Below are 16,078 nucleotides of genomic sequence, written 5' to 3'. Positions count from 1 at the left end.
CCAGGTTCAACCTTGGACCACTGCAGCCATTTGGAGAGTAATGAAACAGATGGAAGATTCCTCTTGTTCTGTGTCCCCTCCTCTCTCTGTAATTCTTAAAATGCAAAATAAATAAATCTTTTTAAAAAAAGGGTTTTTTAAAAAATAATAAGCATTCATAAACAAGCCTCATACAGAGTACCTCTCTGATGGCAGAAAGATACGGGTGACACGGGCTGCAGATGGAGTTTCTTCATGGAAGAAGAAAAAGGCAACCTCAGAAGTGAGAGATCCCAAGACCCTAGATGGGAGGTGCCAAGCACAGTGCCCACTGGGAGCAGCAGAAGAGCAGGGCAAGTACAAGTGCTGGCATCAGGGAGGGTCATTGGTTGGCAATGGCCAGAGGGCATCGAAACAAAAGGAGAGGCCTGAGCAGGTGCAAAGATGAGGCGTGCCAGGTGGCAGGTGCTGGGGCACAAAAGGTAATAAAATATTTCAATCAAAAGCCAATTTTACCTATCAGTGGAACCGTAACTAATACCATGGCTGCTTGGCCCATTACAGGTTTGCCCCATCTCTGTAAACTTCCCATGGACATAATCACGGTTTCTCTTTGAAGGCTATACATTGTCAAATATTAACAGAATCATGAGTTATTCAGAAACACTTAGAATTTCACTTTCATTTTAGTCATAAAACAGGTACACTCTTTTTGTTTTGTTTAAGAAAGAGGAATCCCAAGTTCAAATAGTGTCCTAGCCCAGTGTATTTAAACCTGCAGGGCTCACCCTCATGAAAACACATTGAAATTTTTCAAAAACTGATTCTGGACAAAATGGGAAGTAGAAAAAAAAAGCAGACATTGGGCCATGCCATTCACAGAAACGTACCTTCTCATTCTGGTAATAAGATCTGCAAATGACTTTTCCCAAGCATACATTTTGATGATCCTGATGCCCGTTATAACTTCATTCATCGTCCTGATCCTGACATCGGTGAAGGTTGCGGTCTTACTCCTAAGGGGGACAGGTGGGAGAGATGAGCTGGCACTCCACAACAGGCGCAGGCACGACCCACCATCCATTGACGGCCTGCAGCTCCTCTGCTCTGACAACACAGCTTATCCCAACTCAATATGAACTGGCAGTACTACCGAGGAAGATGTAGTGATGAAGCAGGTACAGTCGCCTCCTTGAAGGAGCTGCCACATGGGTGGAGAAGGCAACAGGGTGCTGGGATGTGATCCTAACTACACAAGCAGAGGTGATGTAGGGCAGGAGTGCAAGGGCTGCTAATCCCATCAGACGAGGAAAGAGCAAGGCAGGCCTCACCACACCAGTCTGCAAGGACAGGGACCATCCCTCCTGATGGCAAAGAAGAAACAGCAAACTCCAGGTGTGAAAACACCGAAGGCAGCAAAGCAAAATCCAACAGCCCCTACATCTCTGGAAGTCTTTGACAGTAACTCGCTTCCAGTTCTTTAGCACCTGTTTAGGTCTGAGTCACTGTGTCACCACTAAACTCTTCATCAACAGGCATCTTGCTACCATGGACATGGTGAGCACTGCAGAACTTTCTAAAGATGTCCCCCAAGATTGACCTGCCCTGGGGAGCTCATAACATACTGGGAACATTGAATTAAAAACAACACACACACACATATACACACAGGCAACAGCTCAAGCACAAACATAGCAAAACTTTATGCAGTAAGAATTGGGTCTAGTCACATGAACCAGAGCTGGGGGACGGTCCCATGGGGGTTACTAGGAGTCCTCTGACTAGGCTGCAGCTCCCCTTGTTGTGTGGTGTGCAGAGCTGGCCTTTGTTGCAGCACCCATTGGTTTGTAGAGGAAGGAGGGTAGAACAAATTGATCAACTACCCCAGCAAAGTTTGACAGCAAATGTCTGGGAGGTGGAGACTCGGAGGTGGACTATGTCAGCCTATTTGACCTTGGAAGGATTTCCTCATCCTTGGAGCAGTGATATCAACAGTATCTTAGAACTGTCAAAATCACACGAGCAGAACCCTCAGAACGTGCTCCACAATGGGGACCCTGGGACGACATCAGGTGGTTACTGGGCACTGAGGCTACTGGGAGGCTAGGTATGGTTTCTCCCCTTGATACAGGAATAAGAAAAAGAAATTCTGTGAACAATGGTCTCACCCACTTTCCCCTGATTCTCAACTCTTCCCATCCTGATCAACTATGGAAACATCACCAAAAACAAATTAAAAAAAAAATTGGAGTTAACCTTATGCTGTAGCAGGCAGACCGACCTAAAAACAGCATCGCACGTAAATGCCAGTTTGTGTCCTGGCTGCTCCACCTCTAATCCAGCTCCCTGCTAACGGCCTGAGAAAGCAGAAGATGGACCCGGTGTTTGGGATCTGCCACCCAAGTAGAAGACCAAGATGAAGCTCCTGGCTCGTGCTTTCAGCCTGGTCCAGCCCCAAACAATGTGGCTATCTGGTGAGTGAACTAGTGAACAAAAGATCCCTCTCTCTCTCTTAAAATTTTAAAATCTGTAAAGAAATTGGGCCTATGAAATATTTCAATTGATGCAATGAGTGTTGAGACATAATTCGTTAAAGCACAGCATCCCATATGAGTGCCACTTCAAATCTCAGCTACGCTGCTTCCAGAGCAGCATCTCCTGACACCTGGAGAGCAGCAAAGGTTCACGTACTTGGGTTCCTGTCACCAAACTGGGGACCCCGATGGACTTCCTGACTCCCAGCTTTAGCCCAGCCCAGCCCTGTCTGCTGCATGCATTTCAGGGGCTTTAAAATGAGTTTTCTGAATTCTGTATCCCCCCACATTCTGTTAACTCTGAGGTTGGCAAAGGCTTTTGCTCCTTTGCAGGGGAATCTTCAGTACTATTCATTTTGCCTTTGTCTCTTCTTTTGCTCTTGGTCATTGTACTTCTGGTTAGCAGAGTCTTCTCCATGGGGTAGGTTTCTAAGCTGTGTCACCCACAGGTCTATAGTGCAATTTTACTTCTTGCAGTTGGTACACAGCTCTTTGCTTGCAGCCACTTGTGCCACTCTCTCCAGCGAGTTCCAGGTCTGGGTTCTTATGTTACATTTCCACCATGGTCTCCTGAGCTCCAGCTCCTGGCTCACCAGTCTCTACCTCCTATGATACCGTGCTGAGGTTGCACCGTTGTCTCTGCAACATTTCTCCCACTTTCAGTTGGAGCAGGTCCCAGGATTAGGGAGATACCAGACCAGGTGTCCTGTATAGCTAGGTTGTTGGTGGAACCTGTTGCCGGAACCTGTTGGCCATTGGGTCTGAGGGCCACATGGACCTATTTTGAGTCATACAATTCCATAGTCAGTATTATTTGCCCGTGGGGCCAGTGCAATCCACTGAATTCAGGGAGTTCTCATGGAGCTCAGCACATGTGCAGTTCACTGTTGTCCCCTGCAGTCCTAAAGCTGTTGCCACAGTGTACAAAAAATGGTGCCTGATGTACCACTACTAGAGCTCTTGATCTGTTGGCAGTCAGGTCTGAGTGTTACCCAGACCTGTGTTGGGTGGAACCTGTAGGATGCCATGTTGGTGCAGTTCACTCAGCCAGAAATGAGTTCACTCCCAGCTTAGTGTATGCTCAGTCCTTTCCCTTGCCTTTGCCTTCTTACGCAAAATGGCACCTGATTCAGCTATAGGGGCCTGACTGGGCTGTGAAATCCACTCTGTTCTCGCACTGCCCATCTGAGATCTCCTGCTCTGTCTCTGCTCCTGGTCAAATCAAACAGCCTGGCAGGACGAGCAGTTCATTGTCTGGTTCACCACCTGAGCTCCCAGTGAATGTCCCTTCCCACCTGGTTGCTGGTGGAGTTTCAGTTGCTGGTGGAGTTCAGATCACTGTTAGCTGAACGCTGCTGGAGTATCAGTCACTGCAACACCACACCGTTGTGTCCACTGCTTTCCTGTGTCTATCAGCCTCCAGGTACCCCTCTGCTGTTGTTCTGTCCTCTCCTATTTCCTGGAATGTATCCTCTCTGCTTCATCCTGATTAAGTGTTTTTCCGTCCGTTTAAACGTGTCCTTACCCTATTCCGCCATCTTGATTCCCTGCTGCATGCATTTCAAGAGCAAACCAGTGGCTGACGAAGATCTCTCTCCTCAACCCTCCCTCTCTACTACTTTACCTTTGAACAAATAAATCTTTAAAATACATCTCAGTCTATGACTATATAATACACACTTAAATAATGTGCCCAGATGTAAATTGTGTTAAAGATACTCTACAGAGGGGTTCCAATGCCTAAAAAAGCGGACTGCAGCAGCCAGCAAATACTTTGACCTTTCCCTCTTCGAGATGAGCCTTAAGCTGAAGGCTGGAGCCCCCACTGGATAAGCCTGAGGAGCCTGTGACATATGCAAAGAAGTGATAATAAAAACCATTTGTTCCTGAGTAAAAGCACCAGGCTGATGAGGGCTGTTTGCAAATCACACGGGATCCATTTGCTTGCACCCAGTCTCTCTTACCGCAGGGACGAGAACAGCTTCCCGATGCAACTCTGCAAGGGCAGGAGGATGAGCAGGACCGCCATCCCGGCAAGGCAGGAGACTCCTATCTCCATCCAGAGCAGGGCAGTCACTGCGACAGCCTGCAGTGGTCCTGCCCATAAAAAGTGCAGAAAGATTGTCACCTTCAAAGGAAAAGACAAAGTGTTCTTAGGCCTAGTTAGTGGCAAAACCCGTGACACCATGGGACAGAAACAGCCTGCTATGGACCAACACACAAGACCCTGTCAAGAGTACGATGGGTTTTCCACCTGCTAGGATAAACAACTAAGAATCCTCTGCAGCTGAAGCTGCCCAGGGGCCACAGAGGGCCAACTTCAGTCACCTGTGCTAGAAGGTAGTTGGGAGCATGCCCAACTCACAGTTGGGACAAGGCCTTCCCAGAGCTCTCTCTGCTACACTGCTCAGTCCCTACCTCTGCTGCAGCCACTCAGCACCCAGAAAAGCCTGCATTATGGTGCCCACTGCACTCTCCAGTAACTTCTTATATGCTTGTATGCAAGTATCTATTTCCCAGGCTGGCTTCCAGATTCTTCAGGGCAGAAGTCTTAGTCCTCCCTGACCCTGAGTGGAGCAGAAAGAATATATTTTGATGAGATTTTTTGATGAGAGGATACCTGAACAGAAGTGGTCCTGGTACAAGGTAGATCTGTTCAGCAGCTAGGAAGCACAAGATGACCAAACTTCCAGAAGCAAAGTGTAAAAGATGGGTACAGGGCCTGGCTCAATAGCCTAGTGACTAAATCCACTGGGATTCCACATGAACACTGGTTCATGTCCTGGCTGCTCCACTCCCCATCCAGCTCCCTGATTGTGGCCTGGGAAAGCAGTAGAAGATGGTCCAAAGCCTTGGGATCCTGCACCTGCATTGGAGACCCAGAAAAAGCTCCTGCTTTTAGATTGGCTCAGCTCTGGTCATTGTTGCGACTTTGGGAGTAGACCAGTGGACGGAGGATCTTTGTCTCTCCTTCTCTCTGCATATCTGCCTTTCCAAAAATAAATAAGTCATTTAAAGAAAAAGCTGGGTATAGCAGGATAATGAAGAGTTGGCTATTTCTGCTAGGCACCTGCATTATTGGGGTTTAGTAATAAGTTGATATTATTTATCAAAGGGTTCCTATGGACTGGATACTGTTCTGGGCACAGGGAAAGGTAATGTCCCTACAACAGAGCTAACCTCTAGAAACTCAGTCACAATTGCATGGCCATGGGTTGAGAGCTAAAAAGGGCAATCAAGGCAAAAAAAAAAAAAAAAAAGGGCAACTTTCAACTATGGTGTGCCTTAAATGCTATGCCCTGCCTATGATTGCAAAATTCAAAGTTACAGGATGAATAGCTACAAGAGGTCCTCAGAAAAGTCCATGGAAAATGAGTATTACAGGAAAACCATCCACAGATTTCAAGTATTTTTGTGCTAAAGTAAATTTATGTTTTAATTTCATTTTCCAGAACTATGTGAGGCACTCTCATACTACTGTAACTACGTTTTACACAGGAGAAGTGAAATTTGGGTTAAACAGATCCTCATCTTAAGTCCTCAACAAAATCTAGGCCTACATCAAAACCCACATTTCAAGAGGTTAAGCATAAAAACAGATATGCAACTTACCTGATCAAACTTGTTCACATCATTGGACAACAGGTTGACTATCTGGCCTGTGGTTGTCTTCCCCATAGCCATGTTACTAAGACGAAGTGCCTGAAATCAAAGAGAAGAACACAGAATTACATTTCCAACATGCTTATTAAGTCACACTTGAACACACTTGTGTGAAGACCAGGATGACTGCCAACAACAGCCGTAAGCATGGGCAAAAGCAGCCATGGCCTGCAAAGACAGAAGAAGAAAAAATGGAAAAGGAAAAAAAACCCACCTCACTGATAATCCATTTTATTTCTTGAAAAACTGGCCAAGACACACAGATTTCTGACCCATCCATATACTCCCCAAAGGATTCTAACAGCCAAGGCTGAGCCAATACGAAGCCCAGGAGCTAGGGAACTCCATGTGGGTCTCCCATGTGGGTCTCAGGGACCCCTATACCTGAGCCATCACTTCCATGAGCAGGAAGCTGGACCAGAGACAGAGTAGTTGGGATGCATCCATGTATTACCAGCCAAACCAAACAGCTACCACACTGCCTCTGCGCACTTTTTCATGAAATTGGACATGCACACACACAACAGGATATGAGTTTATACTTAACAGTCAACTAAAGTAATTGTAAGTCAATTTAGATAATGACAGAAAGGTTGTCAATGGAAAAGGGGTTATCAAAGGAAGAAAAATTGGCAAATGGTCTTGGATTATTAATCTGGAATCAACTAATAATTTTCCACATGTTTTCCTTTAAACATCTGTCATCTTAATTTCCTCATTCTGTGAATAAAAACGAGAGTGAAACGACAAGTATTTACTGAGTTTCTAGAAGGTGGAAGATTTCAGGCACCCCAGGAGATACACTGACAAATGATCCTGTTTTCTTTACTTGAAAGACAAGAACACAAGCACCAGTGATTCAGGTGTGAATGGGACAGCAGCTTGAGACATATTCTTTTAATTTTTCTTTACTGTGGAAGGATTTTATTTCATTTTCAAAGAAAGGTTAAGTTTTGCTGAGTACGTTTTCCTGGGCCAATGATTTTTTGCTTTAAGAACATGTCGCCCCTGTACAGTTTCCTGTGAGAGGTCAGCTGTGAGTCTGATTGGCACTCCTCTATATGTCAATTGCTTTTTTCCTGTGCATATTTAAGGATCTTTTCCTTATGTTTGACTGAAGAGAGCTTGATTATCATGTGTCGTGGTGAAGATCGCTTTTAGTCAACCCTGCTGGGAGCTCTGTGCTCCTCCTGGATGTTGTTTCCCAATTCCTTCTCCAGATTAGGGAAATCTTCCCTTATTATTTCACTGAATACACCTTTAATCCCAATTTCTCTGTCTGCACCTTCTGAGACTCCCATAACTCTTATATGTGGCCTTTTAATGGTGTTTTTCAATTCTTGAATACTTTTTATTAGCTTGATCGAGCTCTGCTTCCAGCTTTTTGTTTCTTTCCCCTGGTGACGAGAAATATCTTCCAATTCTAAGATACTTTCTTCTGTCTCCTTCATTCTATTTTGGAGACTCTCCACTGTACTTTTAGTTTGCTCCACTGGATTCTTCATTTCTGATAGATCAGCTTTCATTTGATTCATTTCCAGTGCGACATATTGCTTAAATCCCTTGAACATCTGATTTAAGAGCTTCTCATTGTTAATAAGAAGCTTATAAAAGTGTTTCAAATTCTTATCCTCCATTTTCTCAATGTCTTCCTCAGTTAACTCTGAGGTTGGCAAAGGCTTTTGCTCCTTTGCAGGGGAATCTTCAGTACTATTCATTTTGCCTTTGTCTCTTCTTTTGCTCTTGGTCATTGTACTTCTGGTTAGCAGAGTCTTCTCCATGGGGTAGGTTTCTAAGCTGCGCCACCCACAGGTCTATAGTGCAATTTTACTTCTTGCAGTTGGTACACAGCTCTTTGCTTGCAGCCACTTGTGCCACTCTCTCCAGCGAGTTCCAGGTCTGGGTTCTTATGTTACATTTCCACCATGGTCTCCTGAGCTCCAGCTCCTGGCTCACCAGTCTCTACCTCCTATGATACCGTGCTGAGGTTGCACCGTTGTCTCTGCAACATTTCTCCCACTTTCAGTTGGAGCAGGTCCCAGGATTAGGGAGATACCAGACCAGGTGTCCTGTATAGCTAGGTTGTTGGTGGAACCTGTTGCCGGAACCTGTTGGCCATTGGGTCTGAGGGCCACATGGACCTATTTTGAGTCATACAATTCCATAGTCAGTATTATTTGCCCGTGGGGCCAGTGCAATCCACTGAATTCAGGGAGTTCTCATGGAGCTCAGCACATGTACAGTTCACTGTTGTCCCCTGCAGTCCTAAAGCTGTTACCACAATGTACAAAAAATGGTGCCTGATGTACCACTACTAGAGCTCTTGATCTGTTGGCAGTCAGGTCTGAGTGTTACCCAGACCTGTGTTGGGTGGAACCTGTAGGATGCCACGTTGGTGCAGTTCACTCAGCCAGAAATGAGTTCACTCCCAGCTCAGTGCAAGCACAGTCCTGTTCCTTAGCCCTTGGCTCCTTAAACAAAATGGCACCTGATTCAGCTCTAGGGGATAGACTAGGCTATGAAATCAACCTTGCTCCCACACTGCCCATCTGAGATCTGCTGCTCTGTCTCTGCTCCTGGTCAAATCAAACAGCCTGGCAGGACGAGCAGTTCATTGTCTGGATTCACCTCCCAAGGTCCGTGAATGTCCCTTCCCACCTGGTTGCTGGTGGAGTTTCGGCTGCCAGTGGAGTTCACATTGCCGCTCACTGAACGCTGCTGGAGTATCAGTCACTGCAACATCACACCATTGTGTCCACTGCTTTCCTGTGTCTATCAGTCTCCAGGTACCCCTCTGCTGTTGTTCAGTCCTCTCCCATTTCCTGGAATGTGCCTTCTCCGCTTCATACGGGTTAAGGTTTCTCTGTCTGTTTAAGCATTATTTTTATTTGTCTATTTTTATTTTCAGAGACAAGGGTTCAGAAAGAGAAGCTGACAGACATGTAAGATAGTCTAGCCATCAAATGTTCACAACAAATAGGGACTGGGCCAGACTGAAGCCCAGAGCTCAAATCAGATCTCCCATATGGATAGCAAGAGCCTAACTACTTAATCTATCACCAGTTGCCTTCCACAATATGCAATAGTGATAATCTAGAATCAGAAGTGGAACCAGGACTCAAAACCAGACACCGTATGGGACCAACACCATGGGGTAGCATGCTAAAACTCCACCTATAACACCAGCAACCCACATGGGTGCCAGTGGAATGCCCATATGCTGCAGTTCCAATCAAGCTCCCTGCTAATGTGCTGGGAATGTAACAGAGGAGAGTCCAAGTCTGTGGACCCTGAACCTAAGTGGGAGATCTAGATCCTGGCCCCCAGATCCAAGCTGGCCTAGCTCCAGCCATTGCAGCCATTTGAGGAATAAACCAGTAAATGAAATAAACCAGTCTCTCTTTCTTCCCTTCCTCGTTATCTCCCTCCTTCCCTCCATTTCTCCCCTCTCTCTCTTTCAAAGAAATATATATAAATCTTGAAAAAAAAAACAGGCATTATGATATGAGATATAGATGTCTCAGCCAGCATCTTAACTGTTGGGCCATATGTCCACCCCCACAGCTGCCATTTAATGCACACTAATACAAGTTAGACAACTGAGTAAGAAAAGCACCTTACAAAGGAAGAATTATGCCTATTTTGTTGGTTCTGCACTTTCCAAAGCCAACATGTTATGAAAGATATTACTTGTCTGCTTTCATTATGCAAGCAAAAAGAATTCCACTATGAGAACAATAAAAAGCAAACAAGTTTATATATACTAAGTCAGATCAACAGTTCAGTTAGTAAATTAAGAGAAAATAAGTTATCAATTACATAACTTTAAGCACACCCATTTAAAAAATATTGTATGAAGGAAATTCACAAAAGAAAATCACAATAACAAATATATGATGAATATATACAATCCAGTCTAATGAATATATGCAAATACTCTGACTCAAACATAGATAAATTAAAACTGCAGAATTATGTTTGTAAATCTGTGGAATTGTTGAAATCAACAAAGACTGCAAAGACAGAACACCCTGACTATGTAATGGCGTGGGATTGATATATTGTTGATATAGTGGTGAACATAGCTATCTTCCAAGCAGTTGACCCAGGTTTGATTCCTGACAACACACCAAATGTTGCATCCACTTGCCCACTAAAACAGAATGCTACATTCACCAGTTTTATTATAAATGAGAGGCAAGGCAACTGACTAACCTGCCAGGTGGGACCAACCCCCCTTAGCAGAGTGTGGCCCCAAACAGCACATTCCATGGTTTCTATTGGGCAGTCCACAATAGCTTCAAAAGGGGCAACCCACAATAGACTGTGAGGTGAGGGGGTAATACCACACATTCCCTACCTATCTCGGCTGGACAGCCCATGCTGGGCTCTTCTCCAGTCCAGCAATTAAAGTAACCACCTACTTAATCACTCGGAGCCACTGTGAGATAACCAGATTTGGGCTTTGGAGCCATCTGTGAGATAACCAGACTTGGTCCTTGATTCATGAGAATTGGGTCGGTAGGTGCTAAAGGTCACATAGGCTGTTTGGCCTGCAAGTTCACAGTTTCTTGGTAGCAGTGAGCCACGTTTACTTCATTTTTTTTTCAACTCTGCTTTATCGTGGGGGCAAGTCTGAAGAGTCAACAACCCTTGGGAAGAAACCTGGCTTACCAAAAATCATAATTTATATATCCTTGGAGAAACCAGGGGATGTGCCCAAAGGCTTAACATTCCTTGAGCCCATGGTACTGCTGTTTGTAATACATGAAAACTGGAAAACAGGGTAGACCTGTTAAAATTAGTTACAACAAACCTGTATGGTCATTCAGTCAGTGGAGAGCAAACTGCAGGAGAGCAAGGATCCACCTCACACTCTGGTTACTGTGTGGTGGGCAAGAAAATGCAGCTGGTTTCCCAGACAGCTCAATAATCTATAAGTAGGGGGCAAGAACCTCTTCTCCACCAAGGACCATCATTTGCACATGTTTAACAATATTTGGGACCCATATAAAACTATGAACCTGCAAATTAGCCTGCTACAGATTAACTAAATTACCAGTCTTGCCTGCAGCTGCCTTGGCTTGGCCAGAGCAAATGAGTTTACAGGCTTTATATATGGTTCATAAACCAGACTTCCTTTACTCAGGCTACACCAAGGCATCACTTTTACTCAGCTTTTTAAAAAAACACAGATCAAGCCATATGTGTCATTCATTTGAAAAGTACACTAATTCTTTTTTTTTTTTCCAGTTCTCATAGTCAATGTGGAACACAAGACTCAAGTGTGGAAACACAACTACCACTGCCAAAGTGGGGGAAGGGGAAGGATGGAGGGCAGGAGAAAGATCCCTCCGTGGTCATGAGTTCTCCACCTGGTAAAGTGCAGCATCCCCCAGGAAACCTCTAAAGCCCCTTGTCTAACAGCCATTCCAATAAAAGATGCACCTCACGAACTCCCACTCCTGATTTATCACTAACAGCTAACTCACTTTGTGTGAAAAGTGTCTCCATGGCAGCCCCAGAGGACTGTGCTCCTGACTGCACCATCCCGTCCCTCACTAGCAGGCCATCAGCCAAAGAACCTTCACAAGCTCAGCCCATCTGCCCTGACCGCACCATCCTGTCCCCTGCTAGTAGGCCATGATCCGACCTTCACAAGCTCAGCCCGTCTGCCCAGCAACTTCTGATGGCATTAAACCAGGCTTTGCAGTACAGTCCAAGTGGAACGGCTCTGAGAAGGCGCGTAAAAGACTTCAACAGACTGCAACAGAGGGCACAGGCTTCAGTCACCTGCTTGGCATCTCCCGTTTCTTCCTGGTTCATGGCCCTACTTTAAAGTTGACTTGGTCAGAGAATGCAGCTGCCATGTAATTTGGGTACTATCATGATGGTCAACTAGGCTGAGTATGTTTAACTTACCTGAAGCAGAAAACTGTATTTTTCCAACACTGCTGGCTAAAGTTACTGAGAAAATGCCACCACGCCCACTGTTATGGCTGCATCAACTATTTCTTTAAAGATTTATTTCATTTGTGTGGAAGGCAGAGCTACAGAAAAAGAGAAAGAGGAGGACATCTCCCACTCACTGGTTCACTTCCACAGATAGCTGTAACAACCTGAGTGTGCGAAGCCAAAACCAGGAGCCAGGAGCTTCATCTGGGGCTCATACAAGAGTACAAGGTCCAAAAGACTTGGACCATCTGCTGGTTTCCCAGGCACATTAGCAGGGAGCTGCACCAGAAGTGGAGCAGCCAGAACTTGAACTTGAGCTTACACATGATGCTAATGTCACAGGCAGTGGTTTATTCCACAACGTCGTGGTTGTGTAATTTAAGAACATTCCCGTCTTCAAGGAGTAGACCCTGAAACGTCCTAACATAAGAGGTGATACAGTCACTTTGCCTCTATGGTTTCACAGAAGTCATACAATCCACAGTCTATCAATTTCAATAGACAGCTCTACCATCTAGGGTCATTTTCTTCTCTGACTACCCATGGCTACAACACAAATCAGCAGACTTACACAGGAAGTCCTGTGATGGGTCCAGCACAGTGGCCTAGTAGCTAAAGTCCTCACCTTGCAGGCACCAGGATCCCATAAGGGGACCAGTTCTGATCCTGGCGGCCCCACTTCCCATCCAGCTCCCTGCTTGTAGCCTGGGAAAGCAGTTGAGGATAGCCCAAGGCCTTGGGACCCTGTGGGAAATCCGGGGGAGGCTCCTGGTTCCTGGCTTCGGACCAGCTCAGTTTCAGCCGTTGTGACCACTTCGGGAGTAAATCAACTGACAGAGGATCTTCCTCTCTCTCCTCCTCCTCTCTGTATATCTAACTTTCCAATAAAAAAAAAACACAGTTCTTTGACAGATGGTACTGAAAAAATAAGTTCTGTGTCTGCTTCAAAGAACATGGCATTTAGTTTCCAGAAGTATCAGGTGGTTTAACTCCAGTGCTACCTTTTCATGATCATCATTAAGACAAGAGGCCAAAAAAGCATGTAGAGAGGATGAGCCAGCACTGGCCCTGGGCATAAATGCATTTTGAAGCATAGCAGTCACCGTGTGGACCCCAAGATCCAGCCCAAAGAGGGAAAAGGGGTCATCTAAGACACCTGCTCTGTGTCAGGCGGAGGATCTTGTACTGCCTACTTCTGAAATACCCCGGGAGTGTTATGTTTCTGTTTCCCCACATTCCCACACTCCATCCTGTCCCATCAAAGCACCTAGCTCTGAATTCCAGAGGCCAGCTCCTCCAATGCCAACAATTCCCAGAAGTTCTACAGCCCAGGTGCATACGGGATAAAACAGTGTATGGCCAGGTTCTCACAATCTGACCACGCCAGCAACTGCCACACAGTACGCTGGATCCTAAGGAAAACAGTGCTCCCACTGTGGGCCCTGGGACGATCTCTAATACTTGGGGATGTCTCAGAAAATACAGTTATTGAGCTATAAATAGATACGTCATGGCATCGTGGTACAGTAGGTTAAGCTGGCACCTGCAATGCCAGCATCCCACACAGGGGCTGGTTTGGATTCCCACCTACTGCACTTCCAATCCAGCTCCCTTTTAAAACACTTAGCAAAGAGCAGCAAGTGGCCCAAATGTTTCGGCTTTGCCACCTACTTGGGAGATCTGGATGAAACTTTTACTTTCAGTCTGGCCCAGTCCTGGCCATTGCCACCAGCTGGGACCAGTCATTGGAAGTCAGTCTCTCTCTCTCTCTCTCCCCCTCTGTCTCTCCCTTTCTTTCCATACCTCTGCCTTTCAAATACCTACATACATTTTTTAAAAACACATCTCTTGCTGATTGAAGGTGAAGTCAACAAGAATGGTGGTAAGAAATTTTCCAGAAATTATTGGAGAGACTATACAGAAGCCAATGAAAAGAATCCGTCACATGGTTTGACGGTGATCTGTTCAAGGTAGGGTCACAACCCGAAACAATGACTGAGAGAGCCTTCGTCTCCATTTTCTTTGTTGGAAGCAGTTGCAGGAAGGGACATAGATGAGCAAGGCATGCAAAGGTGGAGCGGCTGAGCTGGCAGGCGACACAGGGTGTACAAGGCTCAGGACGTGCGGAGGAAAGGGACAGGCAAATGAAATGCACAGCCACTCCCACAGAAGAGCAAAACTACAAACTATCCTCCTTTAAAAATCAGACTTCTGTCCTCCTTCCTGTCTCTAAAAGAACACCAGGAAAATGAAAATAAATAAATAAATGTTCATAATCAAAAATGGCACAGTCATAGAAGCCTCCACCTGAAGCCAGTGCTACCTTTTATGACAAATATACCCCTAATTATCGTGTGTCTAAAGGAATTCTTAATTACTGTTTACCACGTGCCTTCTTCCCCACAAAAAAAGAGTATTTGGGAGAAGCAATATATTCCCTACAGAATCCACTGAATCAATTTTGCTAAGAATTAGTCGAAATGGGAATATTTTACAAATTGGGGTTTCCTAGATTCCTAATGCTATATGCTCATCAGAGCAATCAGCTTGAGGACTTGTCCACTCAGCAGTCCTAAAGCAACAGTGCACAGCTTTCTAATGCTGTGAAATTACTCCACTCACTTGCTTCTTTTTCAATAGCACCTCTGAAGCTCCAAGAAAACAGCGATTTGTGCAACACAAAGAAAAGAAAATGACCAAGGCAAAGCTAGCTAAATAACAATTTATCCACCATACACATTTTAGAAGAAGCACATTAAAAGCACCAAGGCCTTAATTCTTTCATTGAGAAGCACAAAGGCGCTAGAAACAAGGAGACATGCTACCCATCACACTCTACTGGGTTCCCTCCTTCTAAATCCCATATTCTCCTCCTCATTGTAGAAAGATAAGCAGATCAAACGGGCACTGTGTGCCAAAAGCTGTTATCTCACCGAGATTACCAACAAAGAAATGACCCTGTTAGCTAAGCTAATGGGTCCCAGAGGAGACAGAACACAGGCGGACAGAGGTGCCTGTGGAGGCAAGGAGCCTGAGGGGGCAGCGTCTCCTCTGAAAGCCCTTCCTTCAGTTCATTGCCACTGTGTGTATGAAGGGGGGAAGGGAACGGTATCATTTTTTCACGGACTATCGAGCGACTGTGTGGCCTAAACCCATTCTCAAAACTCAATGAGCCTTGAGCATGTTACACTAAAGGAAAGAAGCTGGACACAAAAGGACCAGTCTCACGGGATTACGCCTACATGAGGTCCTTGGGGCACCAAATTTGCAGACACAGAGTAGAAGGGTGGTTGCCAGGGATGGGGGAGGGGTAGAATGAATGTTTCTCCATTGGGGATGCCAAGGACATCTCTGGAGGCGGATGGCAAGGAGGATCACAAGGTGAAGGACAAACACCAACGACCTGAGAGCATAAGGATGGCCAATTTTTTGTTTACATATATTTTGCCACAATGACATGAAAACAAATAACACCTATCACAAATTTGAAACCCAGAAAAATATCTTTTAAAAAAAAATGGATGCCCAGCACAATAGCTCAGTAGCTAAACCCTCGCTTTGCATGCACCGGGATCCCACATGGGTTCTGGTTCATGTCCCCGCCGCTCCACTTCCCATCCCAGCTCCCTGCTTGTGGCCTGGGGAAGCAGGTGAGTATGACCAAAAACCTTGGAGCCCTGCAACTGTGTGGGAGACCCGGAAGAAGCTCCTCGTTTTAGCTCCTGGCTTCAGATCAACTTAGCTCTGGCTGTTGCGACCACCTGGGAAGTGAATCAATTGATGGAAACTCTGTCTCTCCTTCTCCCTGTAACTCTGCTTTTTCAATAAAAACAAGTAAATCTTAAATAACATAAAATAAAATAAAGAATAAAGGAGGGGCCGGTATTATGGCCTGGCTGGTAAAGTTACTGATTGTGGCTCCAGCATCCTGTACAGGCATGCATTCA

At 45.4% G+C, this 16,078-nt stretch overlaps 1 protein-coding gene across 7 annotated transcripts in view; it reads right to left on the bottom strand.

The window, feature by feature from the left end:
* ABCC4 (ATP binding cassette subfamily C member 4) overlaps positions 1 to 16,078 on the bottom strand; it is a 234,314-nt gene that overhangs the window by 155,108 nt on the left and 63,128 nt on the right. For all 7 annotated transcript variants that reach the window (XM_040991240.1, XM_040991237.1, XM_040991242.1 and 4 more), the window contains 3 exons: positions 6,126 to 6,215; positions 4,478 to 4,641; positions 870 to 995 (listed from right to left, as the gene is read on the bottom strand). In XM_040991240.1, coding sequence (XP_040847174.1) covers positions 870 to 995; positions 4,478 to 4,641; positions 6,126 to 6,215 — 380 coding nt within the window. The remainder of the gene's footprint in view (positions 1 to 869; positions 996 to 4,477; positions 4,642 to 6,125; positions 6,216 to 16,078) is intronic.

The sequence above is a fragment of the Ochotona curzoniae genome, unplaced genomic scaffold (assembly GCF_017591425.1).
Source record: "Ochotona curzoniae isolate NIBS_2020 unplaced genomic scaffold, NIBS_Ocur_1.0 contig_64, whole genome shotgun sequence".
Lineage (NCBI taxonomy): Eukaryota > Metazoa > Chordata > Mammalia > Lagomorpha > Ochotonidae > Ochotona > Ochotona curzoniae.
The sequence above is the reverse complement of the archived record's forward strand: the minus strand, read 5'-3'. Positions and strand labels throughout refer to the sequence as shown.